Source organism: Dipodomys merriami, unplaced genomic scaffold (genome assembly GCF_024711535.1).
Source record: "Dipodomys merriami isolate MVZ:Mamm:240054 unplaced genomic scaffold, mDipMer1.0.p SCAF_129, whole genome shotgun sequence".
NCBI lineage: Eukaryota > Metazoa > Chordata > Mammalia > Rodentia > Heteromyidae > Dipodomys > Dipodomys merriami.
Window position 1 is genome coordinate 150,197 of NW_027202593.1, and position 26,054 is coordinate 176,250.

A 26,054-nucleotide genomic window follows, 5' to 3' on the forward strand; every position below is an offset into this window, starting at 1 on the left:
ACCCCCTCCCCCCCCCCACTAGATGTATTTGGCTGTGGCCTAGGTGTGTTGGCCTCCACAGGGATTCAAGGAGGAGGCCACACCCCCTCCTGTCCTGGACAAGAATACCAAAACTCGGCCATGCTCCAGTCGCTTATATAGAACGCTTATATAGAATGCATATAACCTAAGCACATCCCCCTGTATGGTTTAAATCGTCTCTCCAATTACTTGCATCTAATACAATGTAAATGCTATGTAAATCATCGTTACATTGTATTGTTTGGGGAATAATGACAAGAAGAAAAGTCTACGTGTTCTGTCTAGATGCATTTCTCTTTTTTTATTTTTTTTTTATCTTCAGTCCGCCTTTGGTTGAATCCAAAGATTCGGAACCTTGGCCATAGAGAGTGGGCAGGACCGACTACGTTTGTGACTGACTGAACATCTCCTCCTAGGAGCCCCTCTTTCCTGCTACTCCCCACAACCCCAGGTTCTTTTGTCTCATCTGGGCCTGAGCAATGGATCCAAATTGGGTCTGGGAACATCTGGTCCAGGCTATACCCCTAAACCAGCAAAGATCCACCACCCACCGGAGCCATCAGAGTCTGGAGTACGGGCTCCACAGGGCTCCGCCTTTTACTGCCTGCTCAGCCAATCATCAGTGAGGTTTGCATCCCATCCATCTGCTCTTGACACAGTGACTGGCCCGACCTTAGACAGAGCAAGGCAGAGCAGTGGACAAAGGCCAATCACAGGCCAGCAAGGGAACAAGCTAAACCATCCACTGAGAACTCTTTTTTTTTCTTTTTTGTCAGCCCTGGGGCTTGAACTCAGAATCTGAACACTGTCCCTGAGCTTTCATACTCAAGGCTAGCACTCTACCACTTAAGCCACAGTTCTACTTCCAACTTTTTGACAGCTGATTGGAGGTAAGAGTCTTCACGAACTTCCCTGCCCAGGCTGGCTTCTAACCAGGATCCTCAGATCTCAGCCTCCTGAATAGCTAAGGTCACAGGCATGAGCCCACCTGCACCCAGCTTGGAAACTAACTTCTTAATCACTGTGAGCTCAGCCAAAGGCCTCCCTCTCTCCCCAACTTGACACACTGGAGCCCTGGGGACCCAGGAACCATTTGCATCCCCTGCAAAGAGGCTCCTGACTCAACCACCCCGGGGCCACAACCTCTTGAAGAGGATCTTGATTCCCACCCCCACCACCTCCATCCTCTTCTCTCCCTTTGCCCCTTCTTAGCCTTGGCCCTGGCAAGGTGATAAACTCAGAAATGGAAGTTGGCACACTCTCTCAGCAATTAGCATTTATCTCTCTCGTTTACGTGGCTGAACAACAGCTCATTTTCAAACGTAATAGTCAATACTCCGGAAGATAAAAACTGCCTGGGTCACTCTGGGATGAGCTGAGGGTTTGATGGGGAAACAGGGATTGAGGGTGGGGCTTTGGAGACTCCATGAGCCCTTCTGGATCTTCCCCGTCCCCCAGGGGACCACCCACAGGGAGGGGACCCTTCCCCTGTCCAGCCTCTGGTCTCCAGCCCAGCTCCTTGGGGACTGGTAGATGGAGTAGGAAGCCCCTTGCTCCTGTTTAGGCTGGGGGTATGCTGTACTAGGATTGTGCATTCTTCAATCTAGGGTGGAGAGGCCTGCTTAGCTGATGTGGAAGGAGAAAATGGGGCTCACACAGTAGTGGAAAGGCTGGGGAGGGAGGCTTAGTGCTCATTAACCAGTGAACTGCTGCCCCCTTCTGGTGTACCTTAGAACTGCATCTGCCAGGGCTCTGATTCCCAGCTGCGTCAGATGAGAAATTCACCTGGCCCCTTGCATCTCCTCCCCGCCTTCACCAGGTGCAGAAGGTTGGAAAGCCCAGGACAATCAAGCTTCACCCCAGGTCGAGATGCCGTCATTATTACTGCTGTTGCTTTGTTGTTGTTATTTCAATGATAATCGCGATACAATCTCTCAATTACTCACTGCTGTGTATGTAGGTCTTTGCGCCACACAAATACCTGCATGGCAAGTATTTGTTTTTGTTGCTCACAGTAATCCTTTTGAGTTTCATCCAGTGGATGCTCAGGCAGTCTGGGAAGCTCGCCCAAGGTCTACGCAGCTGACGAGAGGTATAGCAGGATCCCAACTGTGGCAGCCGGGCAGAGGCAAGGTACTGCCCTCTTCCAGAGGCCCTATCCCAGGCCAGGGGCGCTCCAGCTACCCCTCCCTGGACATCCTCCAGCTCCCCCTTTGGCCCCTCCTTTGCCTCTTCTCATCATCGCCTCCTGGCCTCCGTGGCCTGCCCATGTGCACTGTTTTAGGACAACAAAATGGAGTTTTCCCCCTTGTGTCAGGGGTCCAGCAGAGCCCCCAAAGCTTCTGGAGGCCCCAGCCTGCCTGCCTTCTGGATGAAAAGACACGTGTGCATGCGTGTGCACACACACACACACACACATACATGCATGCTCATAGAAGACTTGTCAGGCCTGAAGATGCTGGTCAGCTCCAGCGAAGCCAGGGGGAGGCACATTGGCTTTAGATCACAGATGCCCGGCACCCTTGGGAGGCTCTGGGCAGGTTGGTCATGGGATCTACTCACTCATGGAGGCCCTCAGAACATTCAACCTATTCCCCACCCTTTGTGTTCAGCATCAACCAAGGCCTTACTCTGAAAGTTCTAGTCTTCTTAGCCTCAGAGACTTGGCCTGGCATGGGGAGAGCGTGGAGGGAGACTCCAGGTACAATGAAAGACGCAAGATGACTGGACACTGGGCTGAGGGAAAGAGTTGTCCATGTGGCTGCCAGCCCCCGGGACCTCAGGAACACACCACACAGGGCCAGAGGAGTGAGGGGTGAGAGGTTTATTCAGGAGGCAAAGCCCGTGCTGAAAGTCCCTGTCCCCAGCCCTGTTTGCTGCCCCCCTGCTCAGCCCCGCCAGCCTCACCCCACCATGCTGCCTCTGGTTGGGTCTCTCCAGGCCCAGGGTGCTGTGTGTGGTATGTGACCTGGAGGGTTGGCAGAGGGCAGAGGGCAGAGGGCAGAGGCAGACTCCCCGCCCAGGCAGCGTGTGATACCCCCACCCCTGCCCACTCGCTCTCCCTCATCAGCAAGAACCTAGAAAATTCTACAAGTAACTGGGGTCTCCCTCAGGACCGCCAGGCTAGTGGCCTTGAGTACGGGTAGGTTGTTTCGCACGGTGGGTTGCGGCTTACTCCTGGCAGGTGGGAGAGAGAAATCCCCGGGCTGAGATGGTCCTGCCAGACAGGAAGAGCACCCCCAAGTGGATGGGGGAGCCCAGAGCCAGGGCAGGATGGGGCCAAGTCACCGAGGGGGCTTCCATCTGGGGAGGCCCGGGGCTGCTGCTTCTGCTAGGCTGGCTGCCTCCTCCTGACAGCACCAGACTGCTGGGGAAAAGGGGGGGGGGACCCTGTAGGATTGGGGTGCTAGGAAGCTGGCCTTAGCCAGACATCTACTGACCTCTCCAGACACGGGGCACTGACCCTGTGAGCCGGTGACTCCGCCCCCGAGGGGGAGAAGCCGCCTGCCTCTCAGCCCTGGGGTAGAGGAGCCTCTGAGCACAAAAGAGTCGCAGTGATCACTCTAAGTCACCAAGCAGGAAAAGGCCGTGGACGGAGCTGCTGGCCGGGCAGCAGGAAGAGTGCAGGAGGCCCTGAGAGGGCTGGCAGAGGCTGCAGGAGGGCAGGGTGGAGCTGGATGGGTTCCCTGCTCCCCATCCAGAAGACAGTAGCTTAGAAAGCAGAAGCGGCAGGGAGGGCAGGGGTGAAGAGCTGTGTCTCTCCTGCCCAGTTCACGGGGCCTCGTTGGACCCGGTCCCGCTGCCCTTGTTGACGTAGAACGGCCGGTAGTGAGACTGTGGAGAAAACAGGACTGGTTAGAGAGCCAGCAAGCCGGCCTGGCCAGCCCCACACTCCCAGGCTGGAAGGCTCTATCCATCCGCCCTGACAGACGTGGAGCCCTGATGTTCTCCAGTGTGGGTTCATTCCGGCCTGGCGTTCATGGGCTCGAGCCTCTGCCTCCCGCCACCGCCACCTTTCCACAGCAGTCTGCTCTCCTGAGCTCTACAGCCCCGTGCCCCGTGCTGCGCACAGACAGACTTGCTTGATTTTACCACCATCCATGAAATGAGTTGCTGTTACTGTATCCTTGTTATCATCGGGCAAACTAAGGTCAGGCAACCTATCTGCTGGCGCGTCCGGCCTCCCACCTCTGTCTTGGCATCATTTTATGCATCTCAGGTGCTTCACTGCTTTGGCTTCACCCAGACAGAGGGGTGCATTGTGGCCCACCAGGGACCCAGGATCCCATAGCTCCTCCCATCCTGCCCAGTGGATGGCGTTGGGACCAGCTGCTTCTCGGGACAGACCAGGGCTCCCCCCCCCCTGCACTGCACTGGGTGCTTCCAGGAGCTCAGGGGCCCCTTTCCTCCCAGTCACCACATCTGGGCCCTGAGATGCCCCCCAAACCCTAGGATGAAATAGAAGAGCAAGGCGGGGACGGGGGGAGATGGGAGGGCAGGGATGGGAAGGGGAAACAAAGGAGGAGGCAACAATGCTTGATAAGAAATGTACTCATGGGGCTGGGGAGATGACTCAGTGGTAGAGCACTTGCCTTGCATGCCTGAGGCCCTGGGTTCGATTCCTCAGCACCACATAAGCAAAAAGAAAAAAAAAGCCGGAAGTGGCGTTGTGGCTCAAGTGGTAGAGCACTAGCCTTGAGCTGATGAGCTGAGGGACAGCGCCCAGGCCCAGAGTTCAGGCCCCACGACCGACAGAAAAAGAAAAGAAAAAAAAAAGCCCGGCCGAGGTGTGCCTGAAGTGGCCTGAGTTCCAACCTTAGTACCTCAAAACAAATAAAGTTCTAAGGGCCCTGCAATCATCTAAGCCATCCGATTCATTTTACAGGTGGGCAAATTAAAGCAGAGGACAAATACAGGGCACCTGCGTCTGCCCTGCCAGGGCCTGGGGGGGTGAGGTGGTGGGGGGAGCCTGCTCTGTAGGTCCCAGGTCTAGGGGGGAGGGACACATGGCAGGGACGAGAAGGGCTGAGTCCTCAGCAGAAACCCCCATTTCCCTCCCATAGCTGCGTCCTGCAGACCTGCTGATACAAAACCCCTGGGCCAGGCTCCAAATTACACACGGTTAGTTAGCTCTGCTTGCCCTCAGATTAAAGATTGTTTCCAATTAAGCCAGCCCCAGCCTCTTTGTGGTCCGGAGCCAATGACCTCATACTCTGACCTCCAAATGCAAAGACTGTGGGAGGCAAGGGCTCAGGCCTCTGCTACACCTGGCAGGGCCCCGGCTGTGGCCTGGACCTCCGGAGAGAAGCATTGCTGGCGTTGGAGACACTGCAGGTGACAGTCCTGGTCACTGAGGTCCTGGGCAGAGCTTGGACACGTCAGATCTAAAGGATCATGGGGATCACTTTGTCTAAGCACTCATATTTCTTTTTGGTGGTAGAGGGAATTGAACTCAAGGCCTTGCCCTTACTCAGCTGGTGCTCTACCACTTGAGCCACATCTCCAGCCTAGCTTTTTGTTGGTTATTTTGGAGTCTAGTGAACTTTTCTGCCCAGACAGGCCTCAAACTGAGATCCTCTAGATCTCAGCCTCCTGAGTGGCTAGGATTATAGACATGAGCCACCCACATCTGGCTCAATACCACATCATGAAAAACAAAGACGCCGAGTCCCAAAGAGGGTCTGTGGCTCATTCAGTGTGCCACAGCCAGCAGGTGACCTGGGCCTCGTGGTACTTTATTTGATACGGATTTCTAATGCTCCGGCCTCCCTGCCCCCATCCTGTTACCTAAAATGTCTTTGCTCCCAGAACCAGAAAGCTGCTCCATCTCCAGGACGCCCATCTCCTGGACTGAGAAGTTCATAATCCCAGAGGAGTTCAGGACCAAGCACCACCAGCCACAGGCGTTCGATAGCCACTTGCACAGGGCTTACACAGTGCTTACTCAGGTTAGAACACTGAGGCCCAGTGTGTACCGACCCCGGCTCCCTGCCTTCGCTGCATGCAGACATTCCAGCTGCCGCTCATCCCTTCCCTCCCCACCACGTGGCCCAAAGGAGTCAGATTCTTCCCACTTGCGCGAGGGAAGCGGGTGCTCTGGCCTCTGGGGACCCTGTCCCCGCAGCCCTCCTGGGGGCGGCCTACTCACCAGCAGGGTCTGCTTGCCAGGTTTCCAAGTCTGGGGCTGGGCCTTGGGGACCTGGCTCCGCATGAGGGAGGGGTAGCCTGGGGAGACAAAGGCTGGTCAGAAGGAGCCAGGGGCTGGTGGTCAGGGACCCCCCAGGGGGGCTCCCAGCACAGCTGCCTACCCCATAGACACCCCCAAGCGTCCTCTAGCCCAGTACCGAGTGCAGCCAGTTGAAGAGGCATGCAAGCAGCCGGGCCGCAACTGGCGACTGGAAACCAAAGGGAGGAAGCAGCAAGGCAGACAGGAGGAGGGACCGGCCAGATGGATCGGCCAGATCAGCACTGGACGGCTGGGATGCGGGGACAGCCACACACTCACCCTGTGGGGTCCCCTGTGGGTTCCCCTCTTTCCCAGAGCCCCAAAGAGTGACCTCTAAGCATTTCCTGACAGGATTCCTCCCCAGCAGGAGCTGCTCCTGACTCTGCTTCTCATTTCTTTCTCTTTTTTTTTTTTTTCCTTTTTGCCAGTCCTGGGGCTTGAACTCTGGACCTGGGCACTGGCCCTGAGCTTTTTCACTCTTCCACTTGAGCCATAGCTCCACTTCTGGCCTTTTCTGTGTGTGTGGTGCTGAGGAATGGAACCCAGAGCTTCATGCATGCTGGGCAAGCGCTCTACCACTGAGCCCCCTTCCCAGCCCTCTGTTTCTCCTTTCTGAGCCCAGCTTTGTACCAAGCACCATGCCAGGGCCTGGCCGTGCCCTGCCTCTCTTGGTCTCTGTGAGCTCAGCAGTTCACCTCAGCTGCACAGCTGGTAGGTGGCTAGCAGAATCTGAAGCCAGGCTTCATCAGACTCCAAAACTCATACTTTTGCCAGGCACCATGGGCTCAAGCCTGTCATCCCCCAGGAAGCTAAGATCTGAGGATCAAGGTTCAAAACCAAGCCAGGCAGCAAAATCCATGAAGCTCTTATCTCAGATTAATCACTAAAAAGCCAGAAATGGAGGCGTGACTCAAGTGGTCAAGTGCCAGCCTTGAGAGACAAAGCTAAGGAACAGTGCCCTGACCCTGAGTTCAAGCCCCTGTACCAGCACATGCACACACACACACACACACACACACACACACACACACACACACACACACACACACACACACACATTCACATGCTCTCCCACGTGTTCCTCTGCTTGTCTCCCCCGTCTCATTAGAGAAATGGGGGTGGAGAGGAACAGTGATTTGCCAGTGTGGCTCTGCCCAGGGTTGAGACGGCCAGGCCGGAGCCCAGAGCCCCGAGCCCTGAACAGGAAGCACACTCTGGGCTTGGGACACACCACGGCCCCAGGCCTCCCTCGGCACACAGGATCTGTCCACAGAGCCGCAAAAACCACACCGCGCCAGCCATCTACCCTCAGGCACAGACTGGGAAACGATCAGCCATGACCTAGAGGCTGAGAAGCCTGAGAACTCGCCAGGGCCCGTGCTTGGCTGGTTCCCTGACCAGCAAGGCTGTGGCCTATCTGAGACACTCTGCCCTTCCCTGCTCCACGCAAGGCTGCGGTGGGCGCAGGCCACCGCAGCACCGGGCCAGGCGGCGGTGGGAAGACAGAGCCGGGACCCCAGGGCTCTTCTCTGCACCCGAGGGTGCAGGGCAGCCTGGGAGGAGGTTCCTCCAGCCCTGGCTTGAGATGGAGAGTCCTTGCCTCTGGTTTCCCAGAAAGAAAATCCCATGCCAGCCATGACAGGTGAAGATGGGGATGGAATGGTCGAGAAGACCGGCCTTGGGCAGCAGGCAGAAGTCCAGACAGAGTGAGCTGGGGTGGCGGCGGAGGGGGGGGGGATGGCTCTGGGGAGGAGGGACCAGGACACCCTAGAAGTGGCAGAGAGGCCCCCACGGGATGTCTGCCCTGCTGTGGGAGAGGAGCGGGGAGGAGCGGGAAACGGGAGGTACCGGGATTATTTTTAAACAGCCCACTGCGGTCCAGTGGCTTGGAAAACTCAGCAGTGGCCTGTCCCAAGGTGGTGAACTGATAGGGGGTTTGCCCAGTGCCTGCTGGGAGAGAGAGAGGCATTAGCCACATGCGCCATCCAGGAGGCTGAGGCCTGCACACCTTGGGGGGGGGGCTGTGCCCTGGCTTCCGTGCTCTGAGCCCTGCTCAGCCTCCAGAGCTGTCCGGGAAGTCCCAGCATGCTCTCTGCCTATGGGACCACCGGAGGAGTGCAGGTGGGCTCGGGGGTCCTCCCTGCACACAGGACGGTCGCGGCCAAAGCCCTGTCCAAAGCCATCTGCAGCTCCAGCATTCGGGGCGCTTCCTTAAGCACAGTGTTTGAGCGGAGCCCCAAGGCCATGGACTGACTGGTCTAGGCAGGCCACTAAGGAGCTGACTAGGGGCCAGGGGAGGAAGCTTCTAGAAGCCAGATTGGCCAAGACATGCCCTGGAGCTTCCCACTCTTGACTTGGGGGCAAAGCTTTCCCCAGTGTTCTACAGACCCAAATCCCCTACTTCTAGTCCCTTCTCCTTCCCTGGCCAGCCATGCAGGAGTCCCATGCCCAGTGGAGGGGCAAGATGACCCAGAAAGGCCAGTGCTGGGGTCCATCTGCCCCCCACACAGCCTCTTCCCTCCTCCTCCTCCTCCTCCTCCTCCTCCTCCTCCTCCTCCTCCTCCTCCTCCTCCTCCTCCTCCTCCTCCTCCTCCTCCTCCTCCTCCTCCTCCTCCCTAGGAACCCAGCATCCCACCTCTCCTTTCAGACCAGATATTTTGAGGCCAGGGGGAGACAGGGTCCCACTACCCCAGTTCACCCAAGCTGCTTCTAGAATCTATTGGGAGAGATGTGAGGGCCAGGAGCCCCTGTGCCCTCAGAGTGACCTCAACCCCGGGGGGGGAGGGGACAGCAGGCACTGACCACTTGGCCTTGTTCCAAGAGTTCTGGGCACCCCCGCAGGTCAGGAGGGGGCCAGGTGTAGGAAAAGGAGGCCTTCCAGGTTGCCTGAGTTCAAGCCCAAAGGGGCTTCCACAATGTGGCTCTGAGAGGTGCTAATGGCCTGCCCTCCAGTCCACCAGTGCAGGAAGTTGCCAGGAGGGCAAAGTTAAATCCAGCAGAAGATGTAAAAGGCTGGGCCTGCAGTGGCTGGGGCTTGGGGCGGGCGGTACCCTGTCCTGCTTCTGAGCCCCTGTTTGCAGAGCACACTGAAGGGACCCGTAGGTGGTCCCAGGGGCCCTGAGAAAGGCCAGGGCCTAGCCCCCACCCCTGCCCTAGGCCAGCCCAGGCTCTCATCTCCTGGAAGGACGGCACAGAGACCAAAGCAGGGCGGCAGGGGGAGAGCTCACCTTTCAGGGAGAAGGAGGAGCTGCCTTGAACAGGGGGGTGGTCATCGGAGGTCTGGATGCTAGATGAGTACTCCCAGACTCGGGAGGTGTAGTTACCTGGCAGGGCAAAAGAAAAGGGCGGGGGAGGCATCAGAACCCCCAGGGGGAGCTGGAAGAGGAGAGGCCAGGCAGGCCTGCAGGACCCACATGGGGCCCATCCTGGAGCTCTCTCCTCCTCCTGCTACCTCTCTAGCCAAGAACCTTGCTTCTCCTTCGTCTTTGCTGCTATCTGAGGTGTGAAATGCAAGCCGGGAGCTCACACCTGTTGTCATGGATGCAGGAGGCTGAGATCCAGAGGATCGCAACGTGAAGCCAGTCCGGGCAGAAAAGTCCCTAAGCCTCCATCTCCAAAATAACCAGCAAAAAAGCCAAGCAGGAGGTGTGTGACTCAAATGAGAGGACACAAGCCAGGCCAACACACAGCCCTGGATGAGTTCAAACCCCAGTGCTGACCAAACCAACCAAACAAGGTTACAAAGCGCAGCCCTGTCCCCGTACCACTCACAGCTCCCCGGCCTCGGAACAGAAAGCCAAATCCTCATCGTGGCACACAGTCTCGTGGGGGGCGCCCTCCCCCCACTTCCCTGCTTCCCTCCAGCCCCTCAGCATTCCACCTCTCTCTCGGGCTTTGGACCCAGAATCACCTGGGACACCCCCTGCTCCTCCATTCAGCAATCATGGGGTGAGTCACCTTCCACAGCCCCTCCCCTAGGCAGTGTGAGCCACACACACCCTCCCCCTCCCCCCCCACCCTGTGCAGGGTGGCCCTGTGGTCTGGAGGGGTGGAGGGGTGAGGGTAGGAGGGACGCAGGACATCAGGAGCATGTTGAAGCCAGAGTCTCACAGCCGCCACCCGGGAAGTGAGACATCTTTCTCCAGCCCCAGCAGCCTGGAGCCCTGGGTAGCTCCCAACTCAAGATCTGCCCAGGAAGCCAGAGGTCTCCAAGAAGATGGGGGTCAGTGGCTAGGAAGGGCTGGGGTTGGCCATAAGCCCCCCCAGAACATGCTCCATCCCAGAGGACCCCGAGGAGGATCTCAGTGAGCCCCGAGACAGGAGAGGCCAGAGGCCTGGCCCTTCCGTTCCCTCCCTCCCCTGCCATAGACTCCTTCCGCTGCCGTGTCCGGGCGGGACGAACCTGCCCCTGCCTGCCTTTCCTATCATAGCTAAGCTATGGCACGAGGAAGCGCCGTATAGCTTCCCAACAGAGAGGCACACGAACCAGCGGAGTCTTCAGTGGGTCCTTAATCCGGTAGTTGCTGGGAGGGATCCCCAGAACTAACCCCAGAGTAGCCATTCCCTCTACTTTCCCAGACCCACCTTCAGGGACAGTTAGCCTGCTGGACACGGGGATTCCCCATGAAGCTGAGTAAAGACATCACGCACGCGGCCCGGCCCTCTGCACACACGCCAACACCGTGAGCTCAAAGGCATCCACCCTGCCCAGCTCCTCACGCAGGTCTGCTCCTGGGGCGTCTGGTGCCCCCTCAAGCCATGGCCCAGCCCCACCTCCCCCACCACTCCTCCTCCTGCTCCCCACCTGAGGCCCTTCTACCTTTGGTGCCATACAGGTTGTTGAAATTCTTCTGGTTGGTCTCCTTGGAGAGGCGGCCGGGAGAGGACGGCTGGTAGGATGACCGGGCCCCACCTATGGGGCAGAGCAAGATTGCCCATCATTGTACAAAGGTGGGCGTGCCCCGGGGACCCACGGCCTCTGGCTTGGAGGAGCTTAGCACTCTAGTACCCACAAGAGGACTGTACTGTAGTACTGGTGTAGTAGAAGGTGCTCTTGCAACTAATAGCCAAATGGGGAAGGGTCACTGCTCCCAGACCACCTCACCTGGACAGTCCTGGATAATGAAGATGTACAATTGTTCTATGTAGGACATTTTGGGGGTCCCCAGAAGGCTGACAAGCCAACAATTTCCTCCTGAGCCAACCCCCATGTGAATGAGACTTGGGACTGGAAAGGGGAGGCTTAGGAAGAAGTGACCGAGGCGATGGTGGGGACTGAGGCATTGGGCCCTGGGCCCAGTGAGGGCGGAGTCATCTGCAGGTGGCCAATGGGTCAGCCAGGGACACGTCCCCGCTGCCAAGGTGGACTGGGAAACATGGCTGCCGTTGGAGCCTCCTGTCCTCCCCACACTGGGCTCCACATGGCCCGTGAAGAAGGGGGTGAGGTGGACACCCACCTCATGGGTGTGCGAGGCAAAGCCCCTGTGGGTCAGGATGCTCCACCAGCTCTTCCCCGCTCACCTAAACTTCCCGCACCCCATCCCCAAATGGGACCCAGCACCCACAGGTCCTCCCTGTAAACCCCGAGTCTGCAGCTCCTCCATTTGCCACACTGCCCTCCACCTCCTCACCCTCTGCCCTCCCCCAAGGTGGGGACACGGCCATCACCTCATCCCCGGGATCCCAAGCTCCTGGGCTCAGCACCTGGTGGCCTCCAGTGGCCCAGTCTCCCAGCTCTGGACACTTCTCCCCAGCCCCTCCCTGCCCCTCCTCTCCCCGACTCTGGGAGGGGTGGCCAGGCAGGGAGGAACCAGTTTCTTCCACCTACAAATGTCACTGGAGGCCGTGGCCACGCCTCTTCTGGGGGAGGGGCACTGGAGCCAAAGGGGGCAAGGACCACCCCAGGCCACCCAGGCCCTTGGACTCCCGGCAGCCTGCCGTGGGGCCACACTGGCTCCCCATCTCCCCTACAGGAGCCACCTGTGACTGCCAGCCTCTTGGGGGTTAAGGGGGACTAAGGGGGCCAGCTGGGGTTCCATGACTAGAAGGTTCTGGAAGAAGAGTACTGGTGTGCTGATGAGTATAGTTCACCCTCTCACTCATCCAAAGGGACAACGCCCAGGGCAAGATGCCACCAAGGAGCGGCTGGCTGATGAGGGGGGCCGGCCCACACCAAGAATGTCAGAGAAGGGGGCTGGCATCCCCGCCTCAGGCCACCTGGGAGGCCCAGGTGTTGTGTTCAAAGGTGGGGTGCAGGGGTTTCCTCTCCAGGAAGCTCGCCCTCCAGATTCCCAGGCCTTCCCCCCGTGGGTGCATCCTGCCCCATGGGTGACAGCTGAGGGCCTCTGCCCCTGTCCCTAGCCCTGAGCCTTCCCAGGTCTCCTCCCTTCCCTTCCCTTCGCTTCCCTCCCCTCCGCCCCTCCCTCCACGCCCCCCCCCATCCCTGGCCCCTGGCTCCCCCTTCCACTTGTGGTTTGTTGCTGGCACCCAAGAATTTACGGTAGCAGAACAAGGGCAGGGAGGCCCCGGCCTGGACCCCAGCTATGGTGACAAAGTCCTCCCCAGAGGCACCAATGACATTCTAGGTCACTGCCCCTGGAGAGCCGGCAGCTTGGAGACGGCCGTGTAGGCAGGAGCAGCACACAGCGGTTGAACATTCCGACAGGGCCACAATCCCCAAATCCCAGGCCAGGCACCCTCAAGTAGAGGATTGTGGGAGCACCGATGGGCTGTGCCAGCCGCGTGCCAGCCTGTCCTGGGCAGCAGGACTTGACTTAGGAGAGGACTGGGGGCATGGCTCAAGGGGCAGAGCACTTTCCAGGAGGCATGAGGCCCCAGTAGGCTGAGACTCGGAAGGGGGACTGGGGAGCTGGGGAGCAGGTCAAAAACCCAGAGGAGGAGTAGAGGTCCCTGGAGGTGGTGGCCCAGGGATCAGGATTCTTCAGGACCTAAGCTAATGCTCTACACAGCCCGGCACTGGCAGAGGGGAGGCCCAGAGACCTCCTGAAGGACAGAGGGCTAGAGGAGGGCAGGCAGGGCTCCTAAGCCTGAGAAGAGAGGTCCTAGAGGAGCAGAGGAATGCTGGATTATTCGTCATCTAAACCAGTGCACCTGTCACCCTGACAGTGAAAGGAGACACCGTTGGTCACCTTGCACATGCCCAGACTCTCCCGGGATGGTAGAGGTGAGCCGGCCGCCCCACCCGGGAGGAAGGACCCGGCTGAGTCAGCGCGTGGGCCTGGGGCTCACCCTTACCCTTGGGCGTGAGGTACATGGAGTATCTCTTCATGGTGTCTGGAGCACTCCACTCATTCCCGTAGCTGGTGTAGTTGTTCATGTAGCGATGGTCACCACCTGGGAAGTCCAGAGGCCAGGTCAGCAGAGGTTGCGGGGGGGGTGGAGACAAGCTGACCCACTGCGACCTCACCCTCAGCCCCACCTAGGGAGAGCCAAGGATCCCCCAATGCAGAAAACCAGGCCGTCAGCGAACAGCACAAGGTCACTCCAAGGTCTGATTGATGGGCCACCCCTGCCCACCATCTGCCACCACTGCTAGCCACCAGGCAGCAAGGACAGACAGGACGTTGCATTAGCAAAAGAGGCTTTCCTAGCATCCCTGACACAGGTCAGGGCAGCGCCCAGCCCTGCACATACCCTGCACCTGATGCAGGGCCACAGCTGGATGGAGGCTGTGACCTAGAAACGGCGCTGTGACCAGCCCAGAGACTGGATGGCTCCTAAAAGGCTCCCACTCCCAGTTAGCGCCATCGTCCCAGGTCTGGCTAGGCCTCGCGGGGGGGGACCCTCAGGATGACAAGCAGCCCTCCCCTCCCCCTGCTATGCACCCAGCACGGCAGCATCCTCTGAAAAGATGCCTCTCTCCCTGAGCCTCAGCCTTCTCTTCTGTAAGATGCTCCCTGCCTCCCTCAGAGAAAAACAAGGCAAGGCAAGCCAAGAGCTCAGCACAATGCCCGGCGTCCAGGGCGCACCGGGTCTCCGCAGCTCGCCATCCTAAGAATCATCACGCTGTCCTTAGGAAGAGTTTTCAGGGTCTTAGCGCCACTGAAAGCCAAATGATTGTCTTGCTGAAGTGGCTTACCTGTCCTTCGGGGTGATTGAATGTCCCCCATATTTCCTGAGGACTCTGATTTCACAGAGCTGGCCCTGACTGGTCATTCTCTACACTCCCAGACCCCTCGAGAGTCACGTGCTCCACCCAGAGACCAGAGAGGGACATTGCCTCGGGGCATTGGTGGCCAATAGACTTTAATCAGGCTGTGTTCTAAAGAGGTTTTGCTGAGCCCGGGCCACAGGTGGAGCTTTGGGGAAAGTGCTCGGGCTTCAGGCCCTAGAGAGACTTGATGGGCAAGGACTTAACGGGGCAGTTTCTCAGGTTCCAGGGCTTTCTGGAAGATGACTCAATTGACCTCTGCAGGGACAGCCTGGCTCAGAGGAGGGGCTGGTTTCAGCAGAGCTGGTGAGTCAGAGACACACTGTATCCCATCATCCCCAGCCCAACCCAACACCACCCGTCACAGCTAGGGTGACACACAAGCCGTCCCTCAGGCCACAGGTGGCATTCTAGGTCATTTCTCCTGGAGACTGCAGAGCCGCCCGCTTGGAGACTGGGCCGTACAGGCAGGACCGGCACTCAGCTGTTGAACTTTAAGTCCAATGGGACTGCAACCCCCAAATCCCAATCCATGGTACCCTCAAGTAGAGGATTGTGGGTACAGCGACGGGTTGTGCCAGCTACACATGCCGCCTGTCCCAGGCAGGAGGAGTTGACTTAGGAGAGGACTGGGATCAATCCCCAGAACCACTGAGAAGGAAGGGAGGGGGAGGCAGAGAGAGGGAGGGAATCTGCCTGGGAGAGAAGTGCTCGTGGCCTGCACACAGAGGGCCCCTACCGTTCTCCATGTGGTTCCTCTCGATGAAGTTCCGGCTCAAGTCTGCCTTGCACATCTTCTCCACGTGGCGCATGCACACATTGAGCAGGTCATCCTTGAAGTTGCCAAGGGACTGCCCCAGGCCCTCCCCCTCCAGCAGGACGTGGTAGGTGGGCAGGGGTGGGGGAAGAGAGTAATTGCTCATCAGTGTACCAAACTCCTATCAAGGAAGAAAAGAAGCCGTTAACTTCCTGAGTCTCTTCCAGCTGTTTGTCTACAAGGGGGCGCTCATAGCTCATCTGGAAGACTGGGCTGTGAGCCAGGGGAACTGGGTTCTAGACCTGCTTTTCCTTCCTGGGTAAAAGGTCCAACTAAAAGCCAGTGGATGCTTAATATCTGATCTATGACTCCATGATTCCCAATCTCTGAAGTGGGGGGGGGTGTCATGCAAATGACACAGGCTAGGAAGAATCTGGGGTGAAACTATAAAGAGATATAGGGCTTTCTAGAGCATTCTAGGTATTTCCACCTTTCCACATCTCTCTCAATCCTGTCTACACTTCTGTGCCCTTCAACTCCCTTCCATCCCTCTTTCTCCTCCTCCCTCCAAGTGGCCTGGAAGAGCCCACAGAAACTCCATCTCCACAAAGCTGCCCTTCACTTGTTCCTGCCTGCTCGCCCTTCTCCGCGGTTCCACAGGCATTTATCTCCTGAGCCACATGCTTTATCATTTAATTACACACTTTCCTGTATTGTTCTTTAATTGTACATGCCTTATCTTCCCAGTTGGATTGCAGCTGCTTGGGGGCAGAAACCATGTCTCAGACTACTCTATTTACCACAGCACCTAATAGAGTACGGGGCACCCAGGAGGACCCAAAATATTCTCTTGGACAGAAAGATGGATAGGTGAATAGACAAATGGACTAGATCAAAGATAATAAATAGGCGGAACTCAGGCATCACCCCGGAGCAGACAATACTAATCAATCACAGAGCTCCCTCTGATTTGAGCCTGGGGCCCTACTGGGCCCTATCGAAGTTAGTACAAGGTGGTATTCGTGTGCCTCCATCTTTAGTAGGGGAGTAGAGTGGGTGCAAAAATTAAATGATTGGATGGATGGATGCATGCATGCATGCGTGGATAGATGCATGGATGGACGAATGGACAGACAGATGGACAGATGCATGCATGGATGGATGGGGGTCTGGGAAAGTGGATGGGAAGGAAGGATTGAGTTTGAATGGTGGTATGCCATTACCTGCAGAAAGAGCACAGAGTCGCTGATGCTGTGCAGCTGATCTCGGGTCTGTTTGTCTTCGTGCAGCACCTTGGCCCTCTCGTCCAGAGCGTCCACGATCACCTTCACTTGGTCCATGGCGTCCTGTTCCCGCTGCTCCAGGGCAGCTCTGACTTCCTCCTTTTGCTTCTCTAAGTCTCGCACTAAGTCTCGGAAGTTCTGCTCCAAGATGGCCTTCTCGTTGGTGGTGAAGCTCTAGGATCAGAAGCAGGGGAGAGACAAAGAAGGGTTCACTAAGGCATGGACGGAGCTCTCCCTAGTGAAGCTCATCTCTGGGTTCCTAACACAGAATGAGGGCATTTCCGGTGCCCGGCCTGGTCAGCCCAACTGGCCGTGAGTCTCGTTCAAGGGTATCACCGAGGGCTGCCACCTGTGGATAGATGAACAGCCCACCTTTCCTTGTCCACTGTGGAGCCACTATTCCACCCTGAGTGACTCCCTGCAGGTCCCGACAATCTCTCATGAGCCAGGCCAGGCTCACCAAAACCCCAGCCGCAACCACGCATCACTCAGAAAGGGAACTGGCTAGCATTCGTGTGGCTAGAGCATATGGTTTGCAATTACCCAAACCACAGCAGACAGACACCTAGCCACACCGGCCCAGCAGAGGCAAAATGGCAAGTATCTGGTGGTTTGGTAGTCTGGTAGGAAGAGCAGGCATCTCTTTAGCTGTGATGGAATCAAGTGAGCTGTAGGTGACAGGAAAGAGCTCACCAGGATGCCTGGTGAGGATGGAGAAGGGGAGAAGGTAGGAACCCCAAAGGGGGTGGGAGAATCCACAGAGCGTGGTCAGCAGGATCCCTGGCCTGCCTCCTGCCAGGAGCACAGGAGGGCGCGGCAGGAGCCCGGGGCTCACCTTGATGCGGTCCTTCTCCTTCTGCCACTTCTCCGCTTCATCCTCCACCTCGATGATCTTGAGCTGCAGCTGTTCCTTCTGCAGCGACAGCTCCGTCTGCAGGAGGGGGAAAGGACGAAGTCAAGCATGGAGGACTGGGACCAGCACCAGACCCCCAGGCCCCCAGGCTGTGGGCCCACTGGAGAAGCAAACTGTTGGTAGGCTCAGCACCCCTCCATTCTGACAACAGTTAGATAGATCTCCAAGCTCCTGGCTACATCTTCATAGGCGCTAGACCTCCCTCCTGAGCAAGCGGGAGGCTGGTTGGTGGGATTCTTGCTTTTTTTGATGGGGGGAGAGGGCAGACCTCAGCCCAGCCCAGCCCAGCCCAGGGAGTGTCCATAGCAGCCACAGCATGCAGCGTTACTGTGGAATGACGTGGGGCTTGTGTTGAAAGCCGAGGCCAGGATTGCCGCTGGCATGGGCTCCGTCCGGGCAGGCTCCGCTATAAACCTGTTTATGGGAAAGGAGACTGCACCCGCAGATTCAGCAAGATGAGGGCTCTCACCCAGGGTGTCTGGGGAGGAAGACTAGAGGGTAAGGGCCTAACACTCCGGCTCAGGGGCCATGCACGCTGCAGGGGTCTGGGGTAGGCTGTTTCCAGATTGCACTGGAAGATTGGGTGACAGACACCGTGCATTCTGTGAGGGGAGAGGCCCTTCTCTGAAAAGCTGCCGTCACTGAAGCAAAGGGAAAGGAATTGCATGTTTCTCTCACAGGGAGAAGCCAGATCTAAAACATACAGGGATGTAATAAAATATACAGGTCTCTAGACATTCACACACAGTGAGAGACTACAGGGGATGCTCTTAAGAGAGGAACAGAAAGGCAGAAGGCCTCTGCACCTCTGATCACACAAAATAATGTTCACCAAAATGAACTCCAGGAAATGAAAACAAAGAAGTTTTTTCCCTTTTTTTGCTGTTTTCGTTTTCTTTGCTTGTTGTCTTATTTGTTCATTTGCATGTCCCTTTGGGAGGGTAAGTGGAGGCACAGGAATTAGGGACAAAAGATGAACAAATGCAGCAGTGAACACTGCATTGGAAATGAACTATACAACTTGTGGATGGACAATGGGAGGGAAAAATCTAGGAGAGAGCGAGGGAAGAGATGTACTCTTTACCTGACGTAGGTAACTGGAACCCCTCCGTATAGCACCTTTATAATAACAATAATTTTTTTACAAAAAGAATGAGAGACATAAAGCTAAAGTCAACTGCATTCAGTCAAGTCAAAGACACAGCTTCAGTGTCATTGGGCTCCTCTCTGAAACTTCCGCCGCCCTTCCAGCTTAGAAGGAGGCAAGCGCCCATGTTCACCCAACAGGCAGCAATGGCAATGCATCCGAGAAAGTCTTGGTTTGCTCAGAGACCCCTGCCCCGCCCCATGGCTGGGGTTTGAATGCAGAATCCCACCCCTTCCTCTAGCTGTCTCCTTGAGGCATCCACAAGAAGCAGGCGGAGGTGAAGGATGCACAGACCTCCAGAGCCATGGGCTCCATCGCCCAGGCGTCCTGAGCAGCCGGGCCTATCACCACTCCACACACCTCTAGGCACCCCACCGAGGTGCAGAGGGGTGGCTGGGCTCCCCAGGGCCATGGAGCCGACCGTGGCTAGAGTAGCCTGGTGGCTTTGGGGAAGGAAGCCCTGCTCTCCCTCACCCCTCTCCTGGGCTGTCTAGGCAAGGCAGGCAGGGGGCCGCGGGTGGGCTTAAACCCCTGACAGTGGGAGAAGGTTTTGACTAGAGAAGGAGAAGGCCAAAGCATGAAGGGCTAGATTCGGCTGCATTATCCAAAGGGACACCTGTTCGGGAGGTGTGTGGTCAGCTGCAGGTAAGAGAAGGCCGCGCCTGGGCAGCATAGATTCACTGGGTCAAGAGGGAAAGGGAAGGTACTGAGTATATGGGTCCAAATCCAGGGGTGCTTAGACCATGAAGCATCTAGGCTCACGAGAGAGTCAGGCCTGTGTGTGAGAGTGAAGGGAGGGAGCGGCCGGCCAGCTTGAGTCTGGAGCGATGTCAGCCAGCAGCCTGGGAGGAGTGGAGGAGAGGCGGCTGGTTTGGACACGCGCAAGGGCAAACGTGGAGTCAGGCTGTCTGCGGCAGTGGGTGGAAGAGTGGGTCCAGGAGGCCGAGAGCTGGCCCTCCTTTTCTCTGGGGCACAAAAGAAGTTGGACCTGGTCTGGGAGGGGCCTGCTACCCGCAGCTGGCAGGATCAGACTTGCAGGACACCTGGGCTCTGTGCTACACAGCTAGCACAGCCCCTCGTCCCCAAGATGAGTCCCGGGCGTGGAGGGGGGCTGGGGCTCAGGCCTTTAGGGAGGAGCCTTGAACCCACTTAGCTCTGGTTAGATTTTCTGGTGCAGGAAATCGTAGAACCTGGGAAGATTCTAAAGGAGGAAGGAAGTCACAGAGTGTCTACCAGCAAATGCTTCAGGCAACAAACACCTGGGAAGGCCAGGAGTGTTAGCCCGCTTTCCACATGCAAAGACCCAGGTCTAGAAAGATCCTGAGACTTCCTGAGACCTCGTGAAGAGAAAGAAAGCAGCAAGGCCCGTCGCAACCACAAGAGTCTCTCTGCTGGAGAGAGCTAGAGCCAGCTCGGGGGCAATGGCTCCAGGTTCTTCTGTAGCACACTGACCTTCCCCTTCACCCCTGCCAATCTAAGCCCACCTAGGCTCAGAGGTACAATCCGGAGATTCTCTCTCTTCTATTGCTCCCCTAGGCCCCAGCTTGCTCTCTCTCCTCCCACGGAGTGTGGCTGGAGCCCCTGGTGTCTGACAGGCCTCAGCTTCCACCACCCCACCCCTCTCCACCCCTCCTTCCTGACTGCCTTTGCCCTGCCCAGGCCTGCCCCTAAGTGCTCCCTTTGTTCCTTCTCCCACACTGTCTGGTGTGTGCGTCTCCTCTCTGTCAGCCCTCCGTGGGCCACACAGCCGTGAAATCCTTCCTGCAGTCAGTGAACACAGGTCCCTCAGAGCCGAGGGATGGCACAGCTCTGTCGGCTCAGCCTCGACTGGGCATCCAGTGTAGACCTGCCTGAGGACTCACCCGGACACATGGACACATGGACACATGGACGTGGTGGTCCCCCAGGGAAAGGGGGATTGGCTGGCCGGCATCATCCCCTGGCCTGGATTAATTACATGGGCCTTGGGCTGTGACATTTGCCAAATGAGCCAGTTAATTGCCAAATTTGTACTCCTAGTCACATGGTAATTATCTGGATAAGAATCTGAAATGCTGGATAGATTTCCCTGTTTCCACTCAGATGTCAAGCAGCCCGGCATCAGTGCGTCTACTTGATTAGAGTCTCTGCTCCCTCCCAGCCTTGAGGTGAGGGAGGGGCCCGCTGGGACCTGGCACCGAGAGGGTAGCCATTCTTCCTCCCTAGGCATCGGTTTCCTTGTGAAAAATTGGGCTAGATCTCTGATTCCTACCCTGGCACACATTAGAACCCCTGAGGGAGACTTAAAAATATAGACCCCAAGCTCGGACCCCTTGAGCCAGAATCTTCCCTAGGAAAGACTCCGAAATCTGTATCTCAACAAAATCATCAAGTGACTCCATCCTAAGGCCCGCCATTTGGGAACCCTGGACTCAAGGCGCACAGGAAGACCCGTCTGGTCCTCCAGGAAAGCACCGGATCTTGTATAAGTCTCCTGGTATCGGTGAACCTGTCTCTATGCACTAATCAAGTGCAATACCCTCCCCCACAGGACAGCTGCATTTGTGGCCATGCAGATGCCAAGCCCACAGACATGCTCCAGAGAGATCCTGCCACCACCCGCCTGCCTACCAGTCACTCTCCTAGTCCTGCTTCCGATCTGTAAACCTCTCTTATTTGGCTATTTCCAGAATAGCAGGTCATCTACGCCCAGTCTCACACCCTGTCCCAGAGCAAATGGGAATTCTCCCTGTATTCCCTGTAGAACCTAAGGGGGGGAGGGAGTTGTTCCTGGGCACCCCAGCCCTTCCTTTGCCTCCTCTTCCCAAATCTCAGCCCCCCACTGTCTACCTAAAGAGCTTTCCTGCCTAGACCAATGTGGCCAGAAAACTCAAGGACCAATGGCTGCTCATGCCCAGCAGCTTCCCTGGAACAAGTAGCCAATCACGGGTTGTGGTGGGAGAGGTGATCTGTGACAGATGATAGAGCTGATAGGCACCAAGGCTGAGCCTCTCTAGTGAGCATCAGGAGGGAGGACAATCAGGCTGTCACCCCCAGCGGCCAGCTGGAGCCAACCTAGGACAGCGCTGCCCAGAGCAGTTAGTGGCCCACCTGAGTAAGGTCCTGAGGGCCTTCAGACACAGGAAGACACAGGTCCTTTCTGATTCGTCACCTAACCTAGCTTAGGAAATACACAGAGGCAGAGGGGGACCAGTGTGCACCTCTGATATTTTGGAGGAGGGGAAGCGTGGCGACCTGGGGTCTTACCAAAGGAGAGGACACTGTCATGCCGCCAAGCCAAGTTACCTTTCTCCTAGCATAGCCTCTACTCACAGTCTACTCAGAGTCTGTAGGAAGAGCACAGGCCCGGGGAAATCAACACCCACAGCATTCTGTCATCATCAGCTTTGTGCAACTAACCCAGACAGGGCTGGGCTTCCACCCTCCAGCCCTCCCCGTGGGCCGGCGGAGCAGGTTCTGCCTGGGCTCCTGGACAAAGCTGTGTGGGGGCCGATGTTTGGGTCTGCAGAGAATGCCTCCACAAGATGCCAGCGTTGACACAATCGCTCTTCGTCCCACTATCCTGGCTGGGCCCCAGTGTCCCCGCGCCTGGCATGCGAGCAGAGCTGGGCCTTCGCAGACTGCTTTCAGCTCATCTCCTGGCTTCTCAGCCCCCTCCTCCCTGCCTCTCCTCACCATGCACGTGCGCGTGCGCGCGCACGCACACACACACACACACACACACACACACACAGAGGCTGCCCCAAGTTCCCTCGAATGCAGTCACTCTAGTGGATCTAGCATTTTCTCCTAAAGCTCACATCTCTGGAGGAAGTAGGAGCTTCTTCTCCTAACAAACATCTTGGCCAAATCCCTTCCTTCCTCCGGGCCGGTGTTCTGCTCTATGGGGAGCAGAAGGAGACCTCGTGGCTAATGCTCCACCAGGCCTGGCATTGTCCTCTCCACGCTGACTCACAGAGCTTCTGCATCCCTGGGAGGGCGCTCCAGTCTTGTCTGTGTCTGAGCTCTGTGTGTCTGCCTCCTGACCTACATTTCGAATCCTCAAATCCAAGGATTACCTGAGCCCCACAGAAACTCTCAAACCAGAACGTGAACTTAAGAGTTCTTGGGGCCTTCCTATGGGGCTGCCCACCAAAACTGCCTCTTCCCTGGGTACTCAGAACTTTCCATGGTAGCACCCTAGATTCTGATGGTATTTGGGACCAAAGTAGATCAATATGTGTGCCTGGTTTATAAGAGAGGTGGAACCTGGAGTCTCTGTCCTCTGGGCCCCTCTTTGCCAACCCTCCTTACCTTGAGGACTCCAAGGCCTTCCCAAGAATCCTAGAATTCCATGGGGGTAACTCGAAAACCAACCAGAGCCCAACCCCTCCAGCTCACATAGAGGGAAAGTGTGACCAAGGGAATGAAAGGCACTCGCCCGCTGTCTAGCAGCTCATTGGAGGCAAAACCAGGACTGGAGCACAGTCCTCTCTAAGTGAGGCTCACTCAGCTCCTCATCATGGCCGATGAAGCCTGCCTGGTGTTCCATTCTGACTTCCCAGCTAAGGTCCTTACGGGTGAGCCCCGTGTTCCTGCTCCAGCGATGTCCCCCACCATGAAACTTGAAGCTGGGGGCGGTCAAGGGTGAACATGAAACTTCTGGAAAGCATCTTTGTCTGTTGTCATCTTTAACTCATCCCTCCTTACCCAAGGGTGGAGGTGAGGTACAGAGAGAGACAGAGACAGAGAGAGAGGGAGAGATCGGCTAGGCCAAGAGGGATCCAATGCCAGCCTGCTCTGGGGTTGCAAAACCTGTGGAAAGTGGAGTCCCCTGCATTGACCAAGAGGAAGGTTTGTCCCAGGAAGGTGTGGAAGAGTGGGCTCGGCCCGTGTGGGGGCAGGGACAGAGCCTCCGCGGCCCCTCCCTGTGGGACCTTCCCCTGGCATGTCCTGCCCACAGGCCTCTACTTGCCTCCACGCCTCCCCTCCACCGCGCACACACCAGATTCACACAAACACCTTACGTACCTCTTATGCCAACACCCACATTCACAGACACCCACATGCGTACAAAACACACATCAGTGCGCACCCCACCCCAGCGGCGTCCACCTGCAGCCACACACACCCCGGGGCCCTTCCTGAAGGAGGGTGCAGGAGGCTGGGGGAGAAGTGGAGTGGCCCGGGTCAGGTGAAACCCGCTGTCACTGTACTGTGAACGCAAGCCACCGGGGACATGTCACTGGCCCCAAACTCCCCCCATCTAGCATCTTCCCTTATCTCCAGCCCATTCCCAGGGCCAGTCCTGCTCAGGTAGGAGAAATGCTCTCTCCCTTAAAACAACCAAGAGCAGACACCCCGGCCGGGGGCCACGCCCAAGAGTGCGGGTGAATAGTTGGGTCTCGGCCGAATCAAGCTCCCTCAGCCTTTTCTAGGCCCTTATTTGATTGTCTGTGAATCAGATCTGAGAAGATTGGGCCTTGAACCCCTCATCCTGGGTGTAGAAAAAGAAAAAGAAAAAAATAATAATAAGCCAGTCATGCTGGTGGTGCATGCCTGTCTTCCTAACTACTCAAGAGGCTAGGATCTGAGGATGTAAGTTCAAAGCCATCCAGTGTAAGAAAGTCCATGAGGCTCTTATCTCCCATTAACCAACCTGCCCCCCTCAAAAACAAAGCCATAAGTAGAGCTGTGGCACCAACTAGCCTTGAGAGGGGGGAAAAAAGTAACAAAGCAAAACAACGTAACAGTGCCCAAGCCTTGAGTTCAAGCAAAACAAAAATAAAATAACAGAATCGAATAAGAGCCAAGCGCAGCACAGGGAAGGTAGGGAGCTAGGGAGACCGAGGCTAGGGTGCGCCAGGTGCAGGTGGTGGTCAGGGGGGAGCCCGGGGGAAAAGGGAAGGAGAGGAGGGTCCCCCCCAGGCCAGTCACCTCCTTCTCGGCCTTGGCCTCCTCCACCGTCACGGTGCTGTGGTTCTTGTGCTCCTGGAACATGCACAGGTAGCAGATGCAGGTCTGGTCGGTCTGGCAGAAGAGCTCCATGGTCTTGCCGTGGAAGGGGCACCTGCGGGCCTGGAAGTCGCGGATGGGCTCGAGCAGCGGGTGGTCTCGGAAGGCGGCGCCCTCCAGGTGCGGCTTGAGGTGCAGCTCGCAGAAGGAAGCCTGGCACACCAGGCAGGACTTGACGGCGCGCTGCTTGTGGCCGATGCATGAGTCGCAGGGCACCTCCTGGGCGCCGGGGCCCCCCAGCTCGGCCCGCGGCGGGGTGCCCAGCTCGGCCCGCGGGCCGCTGCCCCTCCGGGCCTCCCCGGGCTCAGCCAGGGGCCCCGACAGCCTGCGGGGCTCCGAGAAGATGGACTTGCGCAGCTCGGCCTTGTCAGCGAAGGTGACCACGGGCTTCCTGGCCGCGCCCAGCTGCAGCCCGGCGTACGGGGACCTCCTGCCCTCCGCGGAGTCCATGCTGAAGTAGTTGGGGCCCTTGTCTTCCCCGGACTCCACGAACTGGACGATGGGCCTGCGCCACTCCGGGCCCGAGGACAGCGCGCCCTGGCTCTCGGCCGCCCTCGGGGAGCTGCCCGCGCCGCGGCCCGGGGCCGCCTCCCCGCCCTGCCCGCTGCTGCCCGGCTTGGCCTCCGGGCCCTCGGCTCTGCCGCCGCCGTTCTCCACCACCGTGCCGTTGGGGCCCGGGGGGCTGCGGGCGTCCCTGCTGTCAGGGCTCGAGCTGTTGCTTCTGGATGCGTCCGTACCTTCCATGTCGAAGTGGCTGGGGGTGGCTGCTGGTGGAGCCGTCTGGGGCTGCAGGCCGGTGCCGCGGTGGGTGTCCGGGCAGGGAGTGGGGCAGGCGGCCACAGGTTCCCCAGAGACACACCTGGGACACACCTGCGAGGAGGAGGAGCCACGACCGGGCCCTGGGAGAGGCCTGCCGCCTGCAGAGCAGCCAGTGAGACCCCGCCCCGCCTGGTGTTTTAGAAGTGATCCCCCCCCACCCCCTCCTTCAGTGTAATCATTTTCCACCACGCCACAACCAGCCAGGCTGCTTGCCTCCAACTGACTGACGCATTCATTCCCTTCTCCCCCAGGAAGCAGGTCCTCTGTCCTCACAGACCAGCAGCCCTCGCTGAGCCCCAAGGCCCTGGGGCAGAAAATGAGGTGGCTGAAGAGAGGCCCAGAGGACAGACTGCCCGAATTGGGTCACACAAGCCAAATAGCCTTGTAATTAGCCGGTCTGATTTCAGAGGAGCGGCTCCACCCCACACAGAGGGGCTGCTTCTCAGCGGAAGCTTAGCCCCGGAGCGTGGGCTGCCTTGAACAGAGATCTCAGGAGACAGGGTGATGGGGGTGTTGGTCACATCCAATATGCAGGCACTGCCCGGCGTGCTTGACCACCATCTTCAGCCAAAGCTCTGAGAAGACGGCTCACTGGCTTCCATCCAGCACCAGAGTAGGGATTTGAACCCATGACCTGAGAGAGTCTAGCATCCCTTCTTCAGCTGAGGAGCCGACACCATCTGAATACCTCTCCTGTCCCGTGGCCTCGGAGAGGCACAGCCGG

General features: G+C 57.7%; 1 protein-coding gene across 1 annotated transcript; it reads right to left on the bottom strand.

Moving 5' to 3' along the window:
• Positions 1-3,687: 3,687 nt before the first annotated feature.
• Positions 3,688-25,255, bottom strand: LOC138824395 (tripartite motif-containing protein 29-like). Its single transcript, XM_070018236.1, has 9 exons — positions 24,434-25,255; positions 17,293-17,388; positions 16,398-16,631; positions 15,157-15,355; positions 13,502-13,600; positions 11,067-11,159; positions 9,475-9,570; positions 6,170-6,246; positions 3,688-3,855 (listed from the first exon to the last, which is right to left on the bottom strand). Exons 1-9 carry the CDS (start codon positions 25,253-25,255, stop codon positions 3,793-3,795), a joined length of 1,779 nt encoding a protein of 592 aa, XP_069874337.1. The 3' UTR covers positions 3,688-3,792.
• Positions 25,256-26,054: the final 799 nt, after the last annotated feature.

What these genes read in the sequence shown, in the direction of transcription:
- LOC138824395 (XM_070018236.1), bottom strand. Translation starts at nt 25,255, where the DNA reads ATGGAAGGTACGGACGCATCCAGAAGCAACAGCTCGAGCCCTGACAGC. An exon ending in AGGCCAAGGCCGAGAAGGAG is followed by an intron (nt 17,389 to 24,433) that starts GTGACTGGCCTG and finishes CCCCTCCTGCAG; the next exon opens with ACGGAGCTGTCGCTGCAGAA. An exon ending in CTGGCAAGCAGACCCTGCTG is followed by an intron (nt 3,856 to 6,169) that starts GTGAGTAGGCCG and finishes TTTTCTCCACAG; the next exon opens with TCTCACTACCGGCCGTTCTA.